The sequence below is a fragment of the Marmota flaviventris genome, chromosome 4 (genome assembly GCF_047511675.1).
Source record: "Marmota flaviventris isolate mMarFla1 chromosome 4, mMarFla1.hap1, whole genome shotgun sequence".
Taxonomy (NCBI): domain Eukaryota; kingdom Metazoa; phylum Chordata; class Mammalia; order Rodentia; family Sciuridae; genus Marmota; species Marmota flaviventris.
The window spans coordinates 83,499,179-83,513,285 of NC_092501.1; the positions used below are offsets into that span (position 1 = coordinate 83,499,179).

The 14,107-nt window shown below is 42.0% G+C and overlaps 1 protein-coding gene across 2 annotated transcripts in view; it reads right to left on the minus strand.

Moving 5' to 3' along the window:
- Positions 1-328: 328 nt before the first annotated feature.
- The window catches only part of Atp8a2 (ATPase phospholipid transporting 8A2), a 619,499-nt gene continuing 605,720 nt past the window's right edge, over positions 329-14,107 (minus strand). For both annotated transcript variants that reach the window (XM_071610764.1, XM_027941579.2), the window contains 2 exons: positions 8,036-8,130; positions 329-691 (listed from right to left, as the gene is read on the minus strand). In XM_071610764.1, coding sequence (XP_071466865.1) covers positions 594-691; positions 8,036-8,130 — 193 coding nt within the window. In that variant the 3' untranslated portion in view covers positions 329-593. The remainder of the gene's footprint in view (positions 692-8,035; positions 8,131-14,107) is intronic.

Sequence of the window (14,107 nt, forward strand, 5' to 3'; positions counted from 1 at the left end):
GCTAAGAGGTTCAAACAAAGGTTCTTAAATTTACCTCCCAGATATAGACATTTTATGATTTCATTGCAATCAAGAAGTTTATGCCAACTTCATACAAACAAAATAGGAATGAAAGCGGGTGAGCAACCTGCCTAAAGTGAAGTTTGCATGCTGCCCACGTTGGATGCAATCTGTGAGTTAACCAAACAGGAAGTAAGGGCGCCCTGTTCCAATTACCAAGATGGATCTCTCACGCAACATAAAACTCCCTTCCCTTCCTCCCAGAACAACTAGTACTGATGTTTAAATATTGGTGGAACACAATGTTTTTAATTTCACACCTCACGGAGCACAGTTGAATGCTTTATAACAACGTAAACAGAAGTTAGGCCAAGCACTGCAGACAAATCGGGAGGGAAAAAAATGGCTTCCCCTGCGGTCTATACTCCAGGTTTGCGAGGGAATAAACAACTAACAAACTGGTTGGCTAAGGCCACAGAAATGTGTTTTCTGGTGATTTGGCTGCTGACGCCAGTCTCTTCTAACAAAGATGGGTTAACACTGGTGCAACAAACCACATCTCTTCCCTCGGATCAATCAGGAGAAGTTGTGTCTTATTTCTTCCTCTGTTTCCTTTGGGTGGTATCATAAGAACGAACTATTTCTTCCTGAGTAACAGCTCCATGTTCTTCTTGAGAAAAGGCGTACCCATCTGAAAGAGAAGCATGCAGGAGGAAGTGGTTAGCAGGAGAACTGAGAGTGCTCCGGGTTTAAGAGAAGCTGCTTTTCTGAGGATTCCAGCTGACCTGGAATGCAACCTGTGGCTTCTTTAGCCTTGAATGGAGAGGACTGAGAAACCTGTGATTGTGAAGGGGACTCTGGGCAAGTAGACCTGTGGCAGCACAGTGCTGCTGATGCTGGGGTAGGACTGCCTCTTAGCAGGTAGGGTCTTAAGTCTGTATTCTGCTGCTATAATAAAGATACCACAGACTGGGTAAATTATAAACAATAGGAATTTATTGTTTATAATTCATGGTTCTGGAGGCTGGGAAGTCTAAGATGGACAGGATGCAGCTGGTGAGGGTCATCTTATTGTGTTAGAATGTGACTGAATGGCAACCCACTCCTGAGATAACCAATAACCAAGTCCCTTGATGACAATATTAATCCATTCACGAGAGCAGAGTCCTCAAGATCTAATCACCTCGTAAAGGTCCCATCTCTCTGTCTCTCTCTCTCTGTCTCCTCTCTCGAGATAGCATCCTGCTATGTTGCCTTGAATAGCAGGGCTCAAGTGATCCCCCTGCCTTAGCCTTCCAAGAAGCTGGGATGACCAGTACATGTGACCATGCCTGGTAGGTCCCATCTCTTAATGCCATCACAATGGTAATTAAATCCCAACACAAGTTTTGGGAGGGATATATAGTAGATGAACCAGAGCAGGTGGCTTTCCTATTCCTAAGGTGCTTCAGCTAAGCTCAGTGTGGGTAGCATAAACAGTGGGTCACTCTCCCACTACCCATCAAGAGAGATGCCTCCATCTACCTAATGCTGCAGGCTGCCTACTAATTTATGAAGCTGTAAACATATCAGGAAAAACACACACTACACTATTAGGGAACTGTACTGATTTGTACTGGTAATAAGTAACTGATATGGGTTTATTTCTATGTAAATAAAATGAAAGAACCCATGATAAAATCAAGAGGAATTTAGTGATCGGACTCATCACGGACTCATCATATGGCCACACTATGACTCGTTCTCACAATCAGTTTACATGATAATAGTAAATAATCACCAACACTTTTTAAGTGCTATGTGTTCAAGACATCGATCCACATACCATTTGCATAATGCTCATTTGATCATCCCAGAAACCCTAAGAAATATGTAATTCTATTCTTACCACTTTTCAGCTGGGAAAGAGATTTTTGTGACCTGTCCAAAGTCACAGACCAGGTGAGTGGCAGAATAGGGAAGCAGGCCTGAGCAGTGTGCTGTGGGCTATACCCTCTTGCATCTACTGCTCTGAAAGAGGCTTGGTGTTCAGAAGCTTAAGTGGGTGTTTTGCTTTCAACTGGTCCTTCTCACAGAAAGTATCTGATACGATTCCTTCTGCATTAGCAACCATTCTGTGGCAGAGGGACAGAAATGTCCCTCAGCTCACATAGATATCCTGACAAAAACAACAACAAAAAACACCATAGTCCAGAGCCTAACAATCATGAGAAACATCCATGCATGTCTACAATGGAAATGTTCACTTATTTTCATACTCCAAAAGGAGAAAAAGAAATCAGCATCAGCTCCTGGGTTGTTTGTTAATTTCCTCAGATGTTTAGCTCATAGAAGAAAGTTGCCAGGGCAAAAAGACATACCATAGACCATAGCAATGTTTCAGAGACCGTGTGAGGATGGAAAGGACAAGGAGGAAGGAGAAAATGCCCTTTTTTTTTTTTTTTTTGTGGTGCTGGGGATTGAACCCAGGGCCTTGTGCATTCGAGGCAAGCACTCTACCAACTGAGCTATAACCCCAGCCCTGCTGCCCCTGCAAGTTGTTTTTTTACTTCTCTGTGTGCCCATAAATCCAGAGTCCTTGTCCTTGGTCTGGCCTCCTAACTCTTCAGATGAGCATGCCTGCCAGTAGCGCAAAGGCTCCCAGGTGGGCCACCCAGGAGGCAAAGCGCTGGACTGCAGAGGTGGCCTGGGGATCAACTGAGGACACAGAAGCTAAGTAGCAGGGAGCAGGGCCTGGACCAGGAGTCTACAGGAGGAAGAAAAAAGGAGAATGAGTGGGCCACAGTGAAGGCAGACCCAGCCGAGTGAGGGTGAACGCAAAGGACAGAAAGGAATCCTCCACAGGGGACTTTTGTCTACTTGTTCACCACTATTTCTAACAAAGCAACACACACAAAAAAATCCCACAAGCAGCCCTCAGATCAGTGTGAGCCCCTACATAGCTGGGCACAAGGCAGCATCTCTCTGAATTGGAAGCCAGCTGGAGCGGGAGGCTCTGCTTGTTCCATCCAGAGTCCACAGCCCTTGAACTTGCTTAGGGCACTCTCCACACAGGTGTCTTTGCTTTCTCATGGCTGGAGAGTCTTTGCCTGATCTGCTTCTGAGCCCTGATGAGGAAATGCTGCCTCTCAGGCCCATTCCCTTAAGAGCTTTTGGATTTTCACCAAGTCGAGAGTTCATCAGGAGGAAGAAACTGCCACTGCTGGCTTGGGAGGGGCTGCTCCCCACTTCCCGCCTCCCTCTGGCACAAGCCTGTCCTAAACCCTGCACAAGGTGTTCTTTGTGAAGCATTCTTGGTGTAGTCCAAGAGGACACGCCTTTCCCTGGGATGTTTCAAAGCAAAATCTAGCCAGTAACAGTGTCCCCTGGTAACAAGACTGTGTACTGTGGTCTACTTGGCAACTTCCATTCTCTGGTCTTTTAAAAATCAACATTTCTAATAAACGGCTGATGTGTCCCTGAGGGGCCATGTGGCAGCTGTCCCTGGATGGGATGTGCCATGGAATGGCAATTCGGCCTCCAAATGTGGCTGTAGCCATGCTCCACTGCCAGGAGAGGCTCTCAGTCTGACCAAGGTTGTTCCGACCAACAACCGGTCTCCTCCTGTAATTCTAAACGCTCTTTATAAACACTTCCGTGGCAGGCAGGGGACTACTGAGATCCCCACCCTGATGACAATTTGTCCACTCTGCTTTCATCTTGGACCCAGGAAGCCCAAGAAGCTGATGTATTGGGTCCTACGAGGTGTCTAGTCCTTGCTTGGCAATCTTGGACTTTTTAGGTTTTCTGGTCTTGGTTTACTTTTCTGTAAAATAAATGACGTAGGCCAATGAAGGCTACGTTCTCTCACAGCTCCAGCCTTCTGTATGAATTCCAGGATACTTCCTTGGATAACTATACCCAGGAGGCAGAATCTTCTCCCTGTTCAGTACTGATTTATACTCTCCATCAGTGGGGAGGCTTCTCGATCCAAGTCAGAGAGGAAAGGAGTCTCTCTCAACAGTGGGTCCAGTTAGAATAATTGCTTCCTATTCTTTTTTTTGGGGGGGTCTGTCTGTATTTACTTTCTTTTATGTGTGGTGGTGGGGGGCTGGGGAGGGTAGGAAATGAAGGGTAATTGTTGAGACTTTAAAAATAAATACTGGGGTTGTCCTTTTGGGAAAGGTAGTTGTCTTTTGAAATTCTCTACTCCTTGTGTATGGAAGGAGCAAAAGCTTTGTCATTCATTTATCCTGTTTTTCATTCACATCAGGTCTTGCCTAGTGGGCACCCAACTCTGGGAGTGTCTTTGGCTCATGGCTGTTATGACTTGCTCAACTGACATTAGTACCACAGCCATGTGGGCCTGCTGTGGGTTGGCTGGGGGCTGACTTAGCCACACTGGGGTGGGAAGGATTTCTAGATTTCCCTCCAAAGAAGCAGGCCGATAGAAATGCCTTATCCTGCTGTAGAACTCTTCTCCCGGGGTGAGCAGAGCACCCAAGGGTCACTGTCAAATGCTCCTCCCCTCAGTTCTCATTGGCTGTGATCTAACATCATGTTCCAGAATGCTGTGGACTGAGACTTTCTTATTATTAATCTCAACTAAGACTTAAAGAGAACTCAGAAATTCAAGAATGAATGAAGGATCAGGCAGAATCCTGCGGGCTAGTGATCCCAGTGACTTGGGAGGCTGAGGTAGGAGAATGGCAAGTTCGAGGCCAGCCTGGGCAACTTATATTTAGAGAGAAATAAAATAAAATATAGGAAAAGAGCTGGGAATGTAGATCAATGGTAGAGCACTGGCCTGGTGTGCCTGAGACCATGGCTTCCATTCCCAGCACGGAGGGCATGGGGTAGGCGGGTAGAGGGAGGATGGTCTGACAGTTTAACCCTAGGAAGTGGGTGGATCCTCCCTGGCTCAGGTAAAATATTCTCCTTTTAGAAACTGGGACTGGTGAATGTTGAAGTTGTAGTGGGCGAAGTTTTAATGGAACAACAGGCCCTAGAAGTACTCACCTGCCTCCACCTGCCCAGCCTGTACCTATAGCCTGACAAAGATGCATGATCTGCTCAGCAGGTTCTGCCTAATGAGTATGTAACTAGGAGCTCAGAGGAAGCCCTCAGCAATTTGCATTTCCCACTTTCATTTGTCTTTCAGGAAGGCCTGACAGCTGGAAAATCCTGAAGTGGCCCTGGAGGAAGCACTCCACTCACCCAACTTGTGAACTTTCCCTAGCTGGCTTCCTAATTCATCTATTCCTAAATATCAACCTCCACCAGAATTCGGGGAGGGGGTGGGGAGGTGGAAGAAAATGGGGAGAGGGTAAATTTCTTAGTTGTTTGTCTTGTCCAGGTAGAACATTTGATGAAGTTCATAAAAATCATGTTTTTTTTTCTTTTCATTTATTTTGGAATAAGATTTCCCTTAAGTAGCATTCCTTGAAATCAGAGATCTGATAGCTCCTTAATGAAAGTAGCAGTTTCCTGTCTAGACAAAGATTCCTAACAGCCACAGAAGTGGGAAGACCACAGGGATGATAGACTATGTAGGAAACACTTGATCTCAGTTGTAAATATTGTTCATTGGTGGTTGGAAGGCACTATATTAGTCTGGTTTTTCTTGTTCTTATAATGAAATACCTGATTACTGTGAACATTAGAAAGATAAGAGGTTTATTTTGGCTTATAGTTCTAGAGGTGCAAGGTTGAGGGGCCTCATCTGGTGATGGCCTTCTTGCTAGCAGAGTTTCAAGGTAGCAGACAGCATCACATGACAGGAGATAGGAAGCACATGGGGGTCTCTTCTCATCTGTCTTCTTGTAAAGTCATTGGGATTCAGTCATGGCAGCTCCACCCTGAGGACCTTATCTAATCCCAATCAACTCCCAAAGACTCCATGTCTAAATACACAGTTGGATTAAATTTCTATCATCGTAATACCTCACAGCGGGGATTAAATTTCAACACATAAACCTTGGGGGATACGTTCAAACCAGACCACATGGTCAAATCCAGATCACAGCAGAAACTAAAATTACTACCAAGTTAAAGTCTTCCAGTTTCCTAAGGAGACTGAGACCGAAACAGCAGATGGACACATGCAGGGGGACAGTCCATTGTTCTGACTACTCAATGGTCCTCTCTCAGTATTAATGACAGAGTGTCTTAAATTGTCTAAGAGGCCTTCGTATTAGTCATCAAGTATTTTTAAAATGTGGTATGATACTAGAAGCTGACTTATTTCTTATATTTGTTCAGTAGATTTTTTTTTTTGCCTTCAAAATGTTGACTTAAGAAAATCATTTAGACTGTTTAAGGCTCTCCGCTTGGTCTTTGATTGCAACACACAAACACACACACACATTGTATATGTCCTTTCTTGCTTTTCTGCACAGAACCCAGGTTTTTGTGCTTGCTAGGTAACCATCCAACCATACCCCTAATCCTGCAAATGTTTTTTTTCCCTATGGTTACTTTGAGACATTTACTAGAGGAGCAGAGTGGCTCTGTAGCATGAACACTGTGGTTTAGGGAATTTGTATGTGTTTTCTCTGTGTATGGCATACAGAAGATACTTCACACTGAGAAGAGGCATAAGGCTGCATGCATATTATTATAATTTTATTTTCTTTCCCAGAGAAGAAATTTAGAGAAATATGTAAGTTGCCCACAGTTTCTCAGCTAATGGCATCAGCATCATCATTGTCATCATTACAGTCATACCTAACTCTCTATAGTCCAGCACAGCACTAGGCATTTATGTATATGATCTCAAACAATCTTCTTGATCACCCAGCCAGGTTTTCCTATTATCCTCATCTTATAGATGCAGAAATTTTTCTTGCTCAAGGTCACAGAAAAATGGAAGAGCAGGGAAAGGAACCCAGATAGCCGAACTCAGTTGGCGTACACTCCTTGGAAGATCCCATCAAACCTCTGAACTTGACCTCTCTCAGTCAGAGACTAGTGGCTGTGACCTATATCCCACAGGGCCTCACTGGGCCACTACTCTCCTGATTTGAGCTTGCTTTGTGCTCTCAGGGCTGGTGCCTAACCCTTGGCATGGAGGGACATTCATAGACAGGTCAGGCCCCTATATCTCATAGGGATATTCCACATGGAGAAGAGGAGAGAGGGAGTGGATTACTCCAAGGTGGCCATGTGCTGCGCCTCACCTTCCCTTTCCATTGAGAAGGCCTGGGAATCCCTGTGGTCAGGTGGAGTGCAACTGAACCCCACACAAATCCATGGACACCTGGGCTGTTTTCAGTGTTTCACAAGGTGTTCTTTTTTACCAGATGCTTCCTTCTAAACTTTTCAGGGAGGGACAGGAAGCAGGGAGTGGGGTCTGGGATAAAGACATGACCTGTGCTCAATTAGAAGAGAGGGGAGGTGGGCTGGAAAAGGAAGCAGGATCTCTAGAGGCACAGGCTGGTCCGCAGACCCCTGGCGGAAGGCAGCCTGGGCTCTCTCGCTGGCAGCTGAATGGATGCATTGCTAAAAAGAAGCCGAGGAGCTCTCCTAAGAGGTCCAAAATAAGTTGTGTGTGTGTGTGTGTGTGTGTGTGTGTGTGTGTGTGTTGGGGAGGGGGGTCAATCACAGCTCACTCTCTACTCCTCTGGGTCTGGGGGTGATGGGGGGTATGGCAATCTTAGACATGGGTCAGTCTTCATGGGAAAAGAAGAGATTCCTCCCGCCCAATTGTTATCATTACAATTATTACACCAAAAAGCAAAGCAATCCATATTGCTATCAGTGAAGGCAGTAATTGAACACTAATATCACTTCAATTTTTAAAAATTCTCTTTGGAGGCTGACAAAAGGATCTTCACCTTAGCAGGATTTTAGGTTTAAGGTTTTTGTCATTCAGGCAATTGATTGGGTTTGAGGGAATTCCCAACATTCAAGCTTGTATTTGCCTTGGGGCCAAATATGTGCACTTCCAAAGCACACCTTTGGCTGATTAGCACTACTTGGAGTTCCTGCAGCTTGCTGCCCTCCTGGCTCTACCCAGGTCCCCGTTGCCCTGTCTAGGATGACAGCATGTACTCACGTGAGACACATTGCTGGTTCACAGAGCCACCAAGGAAGAGGGTCGGGGGTGTCTTCCTGCCGAGCCTCTTTATCAGGCGGTCACGCTCATTCATTCTGCAGGGAAAGCAAACACAGTCAGGATCCAGGTCAGCTCAACACGTTTCCAAGGGAGTCGGTGAGGTGAATAACTTCAGGCTGTAAGATCAGACAGATTGACTGGGGTGGCAGAAAGCCTCCCACATCAAGGAAAAGGTTCAGTTTCCCAAGCTGCCCGGTTATTTACAGTAGATGCTATCTAGGCATGTTGAGTGCACTGCTCCCTCTTTTAAGTCCCGTTGGCCTCCAGAGCCTCCCTCCTCACTTAGGGGTGCTTACAAGTGCCCTTTTCATTCCAGGCAGAACCTGGAGTGATGTGTTTCCACAGTAAAGTCCTAACGCTTCACCCCCACCTGCACTCACCTTCCCTTTCTGAAGCCCAGGCATCTGCAGGAAGAGAACGCTCCCATGCCACAGGGCTCCAGGCAGAGGCGGCGGCTTCTTGCTGCATAGCCCCAATGCTTAGTTTGAACCACAATGAAAAATCTATATGAGTTTTCTTCTAAAAGTCACGAATTAGGAACTGTCCCTGCCATTCCTGAATATTCCCTCCAAGGTGCCACTGCTGTGAAGAAATATGGAACTTTCCCAGAGATTGGCTATTATTTACAGCAGCCTCAACCCAATACTGTGTTTCACTTTCCACAGTTTCAGGTATGTGGTCAACCACAATGGAAACATTTAAATGGAGAATTCCAGAAATAGACAATTCATAGGTTTCAAATTGGGTACATTCTGAGCACATCATTCATCTCCCTTCCTCTCACCATTTATATTATCTCACATCACAAGAAGGATGAATATAGTGCAGTAAGACTTTGAGAGGGAGCATGTTCATACAGCTTTGATGACAGTTTATAATTTTCACATACTTAGATGTGGTATGCAGTCTCCATATACCAAGGCCTGCAAATGTCAGGAGTGGGTCTGGCTGTGATAACTAGTTCAGAATTGGGGGTGCTGGGGCTAGAATCCAGGCTCTTGTGCATACTAAGCATGTGCTATACCACTGAGCCATACCCTTAGCCCATTACTTCAGACTTTAATGAAATAATAAAATCTCAAATATAAAGTGCCCTTATACTCCTCCCTGGTCCTATTCTTCTTGCTACTATAAGAAAATTTGGAAATAACCTTGCTGTCCATATTTTATTTGCACCATATATATGTATTTATAATTAATAGACAATTATAAAATATCCAAGTGGTATCATTTATATCATACTTGCTTTTTAGCATGCTTTTCTTTGCTCTTTTCTCTCCTTCCTTATTTACTTACTTATTTATTTTTTTGCCTACTGGTTTAGAGGCATTTTATTAATTTGAGTGATCACTCTTAGATTTTAAACTAACCTCCAATATTTGACAAAGTCAAAAGTCAGAAAATAATAACTGGCTTCTGGGATGGTGCAAAGGCTTTAGAACATCCAATTCTGATTTTTCCTGACTGTCTGTGTTCAGCCCTGAAGCTAACTTAATTTGATTGACATTTTTTTCAAGTAATCTGTATTTTCCTCCTGGTCACTTTTACGACGATTCTGTTTGTCTTTGATGTTCTGTGGTTTCAAACAACACTTAGTGTGACTAGGATAAGTTTCTTTTTATTTCCTGCTAAGCTCCTTGGGTCTTCAGATTTGTTTATCTTCATGAAAAAACTGTGAATTCTGCTTCCATTCTCTATTTTTTCTTGTCCTGAAGTTCCTAACACACACACACACACACACACACACAAAATGTGTTAGGTATGTGTACATGTACACACATATATAATTTTATTTTCCACATCGGTAAATTTCACCACGCTTTCCATTTCTTTACTCCTTTCAGCTTTTTCTAATCTACTTTGAAATTGTCCAATGTGCTTTAACTTCAATTACTTCATTTTTCATGCCTAAACTATATAAGTACAAAAAGAACAAATTGATAAATTAGACTTAATTAAAATTAAAATCTTCTAAAATGGGTGAAGTGATACACACTTGAAGTCCAGGTGCTTGGGAGACTGAGGTAGGAGGGTCACCTGAGCCCAGGAAATTGAGGTCAGCCTGGTCAATACAGTGAGGCCTGACCCTCAAAGAACAAATAAAAATTGAAATAAAAATAAAAACTTTTGATCTTCAAAGGAGATGATCAACAAAGTGAAAAGATAACCACAAAAGGGGGAAAATGCAGATCTACTGATCATATTTGATTCAGTTCTCATATGCAGAATGTATAAGTAATTGCAACTCAACAGCAAAAAGATAAACAATCCAGAAAGAAAGAATATACAAAAAGATGGATAGACAGAATTAATAAATTGTTAATCCAGTGTAAAAATGGGCAAAAGATTTGAATAAACATTTATGCAAAGAAGATACACAATGGCCAATAAGTACTGAAAAAGATGCTCAACATCATTAATCACTAGGGAAATGAATGTCAAGACCATGGTGACCCAGCATTTCATACTTACTAAGAAGACTATAAAACACAACAAGCAAATAAAACCAAAAAAATTTTTTAAAATTGTTGAATATCTCAAAAACACACAAAAACTTAGGAATAATTCTAATCAAGGATCTACAATGAAAAATATAGAACACCCAAGAAAGAAAGAATACACAAGAAGATGGATAGACAGAATTAATATTGTCAAGATGGCCATACTACTAAAAGTAAAATACAGATTCAATGTAATTCAAAATACCAATGATGTTCTTTAAAGAACTAAGAAAAAAAAAAAAACAGTTCTAAAATTCATTTGGAAGAGTAAAAGACCCAGAATAGCTGAAGCATTCATAAGCCAAAAAAGCAATGCTGAAGGCATCACAAAGCCTGACTTCAAATTATACAACAGAAGTATAGCAACAAAACCTGCATGGTACTGGCATAAAAGTAGATACATAGACCAATGGAACAGAATAGAAGACACAGAGACAAACCCATACAGATACAGTCATCCGATCCTTGACAAAGGGCCAAAAAAGATACATGGGGGAAAAGACAGCCTTTTGAAACAAATGATGCTGCTAAAACTGATTATCCTTATGTGGAAGGATGAAACCAAACTCTTATCTCTCTCTCACCTGCACAAAAATTAACCCAAAATGGATCAAAGATCTAAGAATTAGACCAGAAATTAGCAACTTCTAGAAGAAAATGTAGGGTCAACATTCCAACATGTAGGCATAGGCACTGACTTTTTCAGTAGGACCCCTAAAGCTTAGAAAATAATGACATGAAATAATAAATCAGACGGCATCAAATTAAAAAGCTTCTGCACAGCAAAGGAAAAAAATAAGAATTTAAAGAGGGAACCTACAGAATGGGAGAAAATCTTTGCTAGCTACTATTTTGATAGAGGATTAATATCCAGAAAATGAAAAGAACTCAAAAAACTGAACACCAACCCCCTCCCAATTAACCCAAGTAATACATGGGCAAATGAACTAAATAGACACTTCTCAAAAGAAGAAATACAAATGTCCAACATATATGTGAAAGAATGTTCAGTATCATTAGCAGTTAAGATTTCATCTCATTCCAGTCAAAATGGCATCCATCAAGAATACAAACAATAATAAATATTGGAGAGGATTTTGAGAAAAAGGAACACTTCTACATTTTTGTTGGGATTATAATTTAGTACAACCACTGTGGAAATCAGTATGCAGGTTCCTCAAAAGACAAGGCATGGAACCACCATATGACCCAGCTATTCCACTCCTCAGGGTATTTATCCTAAAGAATTAAAGTCATCATACTCTAGCAATACATGTATACTTATGTTTACAGCAGCACAATTCACAATAGCCAAACTGTGGAAGCAGCCTAGGTGTCCATAAACAGATGGAAGGTTAAAGAAAATGTGGTATATATACACAATGGAGTTTCATTCAGCCATAAAGAAAAATGAAATAATGCCATTTTCAGAAAAATGGATGGAACTTAACACCATTGTGTTAAGTGAAATAAGCCAATATTGAAGAGTCACATGTTTTATCTCATGTGCTAGAGGGGGAGAAAAGGAAAGGATGGTGTGAGGGGGATCTCATGAAAATTAAAGGAGGATCAGTAGAGCAGAGGAAACAGATGGGGGATGAAGGGGGGCGGGGAAAGGGGAAACACTGGAGAACGACATAGGCCAAATGACATTGTCACATTGTGTGCATGTACAAATGTGTAACAACAAATCCCACCACTATGTACAACTATAATGTGCTAATTAAAAAATATGGGGGAAATTTTTTAAATTGTTGAAAAGGATGTGGAAAAGCTGGAACCCTCTCACATCACTGGGACTATAAAATGGTGCAGCCCTTGCTTCTCAAAAGGTTAAATACAAAATTCTCTATCCAAAAGTTCAGCTCCTGAATAAATCCCCAAAATGATAAAAAGGGACTCTGATGGATACTTTTATACCATATTCATAGCAGCATTATTCACAGGAGTCAAAAAAGTGGAAACAACTCAAATGCCCATCAATTGATCAATGCTGACAATGATGCTATCTTGATAGTTTATCTCTCCAGTGGTGGGAGCTGTGGGAATTAGAGTGCTTTTGAAAACATTTTTTTCTATGCTGGCATAAGCAGATGTGCTAGCTGGGATCTACCATATTCATAGAAGCATTATTCACAGGAGTCAAAAAACATGGAAACAACTCAAATACCCATCAACTGATCAATGTATAAACAAAATATGGCCTACCCATACCATGGAATATTAATCAGTCATATGAAGGAATTCAGTAGATACATACTGCATCATGAATAAGTTTTGAAAGCATTATAACCAACCCCAAAGGCCATACATAATTATATGAAATGTTCAGAAAGGGCAAATATGTAGACGGAAAGCAGACTGGTGGTTGCCAGAGGCTGCAGAGCAGAGAGTAGGTGGAGAGAGAGGGGAGGAACTGCTTAAAGATTATGGAGTTCCCTTTTGGGGAAATGAAAATGTTCTGAAACTAGACAGTAGGGATAGTTTTACAACACTGTGAATGTACTAAATGCCATTGAACTGTACACTTTAAAAATGATATACTTTATGTTATGTGAATTTTCCCACAATTTAAAAAAAAATTCAATTAAAAAGAAAGGAGAAGGTAAGTTTAGGTAAATTTCCTCCCACCACCTGAACTGCTGACAATGATGCCATCTTCATAGTTTATTTCTCTAGTGGTGGGAGCTGCTGGAATTAAAGTGCTTTTGAAAACATTTTTTCCTACGCTGGCATAAGCAGGTATGCTAGCTGGGATCTACCGACATGAAAAGGTGTTAGGTAAACACAAATTCACCAGAGGTACATGCAGTCTTGGTGCCTCCCCAATAATGATGGTGAAACCTAATCTAACACAAGTCCTTATAAACAGGCTCTTTTTAGAAGCTGACATACCCTAGAGAAGGTGTTATATTCCTGTCCTGAAAAATGAGCAGTCTCAGGAAGGAGCAGAGAGCTGAGAAGGGTTATGTTGGGGAAAAATAAACTCTTACGTCCACATTTCTGTTAGGAAGCTATTCCTGCAAAACTCACACATGCCTAACTGCCGAAGAGCAGGAGGGTGGAGATCTAGCCAGAGTTTTAGATGTCAGCAGTTCCTACAGCTGATAGGAATCACAGCACACACTGCAGCAAAATCACAACCAAATAAGTATTTTTAAAAATTCATTTTAAAATTAGTTACTGGGTAGTTTTGAAAACATAGATGTGGACTGGGGGTGTAGCTCAGTGGTATAGTGTTTGCGTCAAATATATAAGGTCCTGTGTTTGATCCCTTGCATAATAAAATAAAATAACTGCAACAAAGCATAGATGTGACCAGACCCTCAAGAACAAAGCTTGCCCAAATTTCCCTTGCTTTAGTTTAAGGCAAAACATCTACCAGTCCTTGAGGATGCTGAAATTCTAAACTGCTTTTAAGGATCCTTACAGAATGACATTTCGTAGCCTCAACTGGTAACTTGTTCACTCATAACAATTTGAACATTAGGAAATGAGAACCTTTTGGACT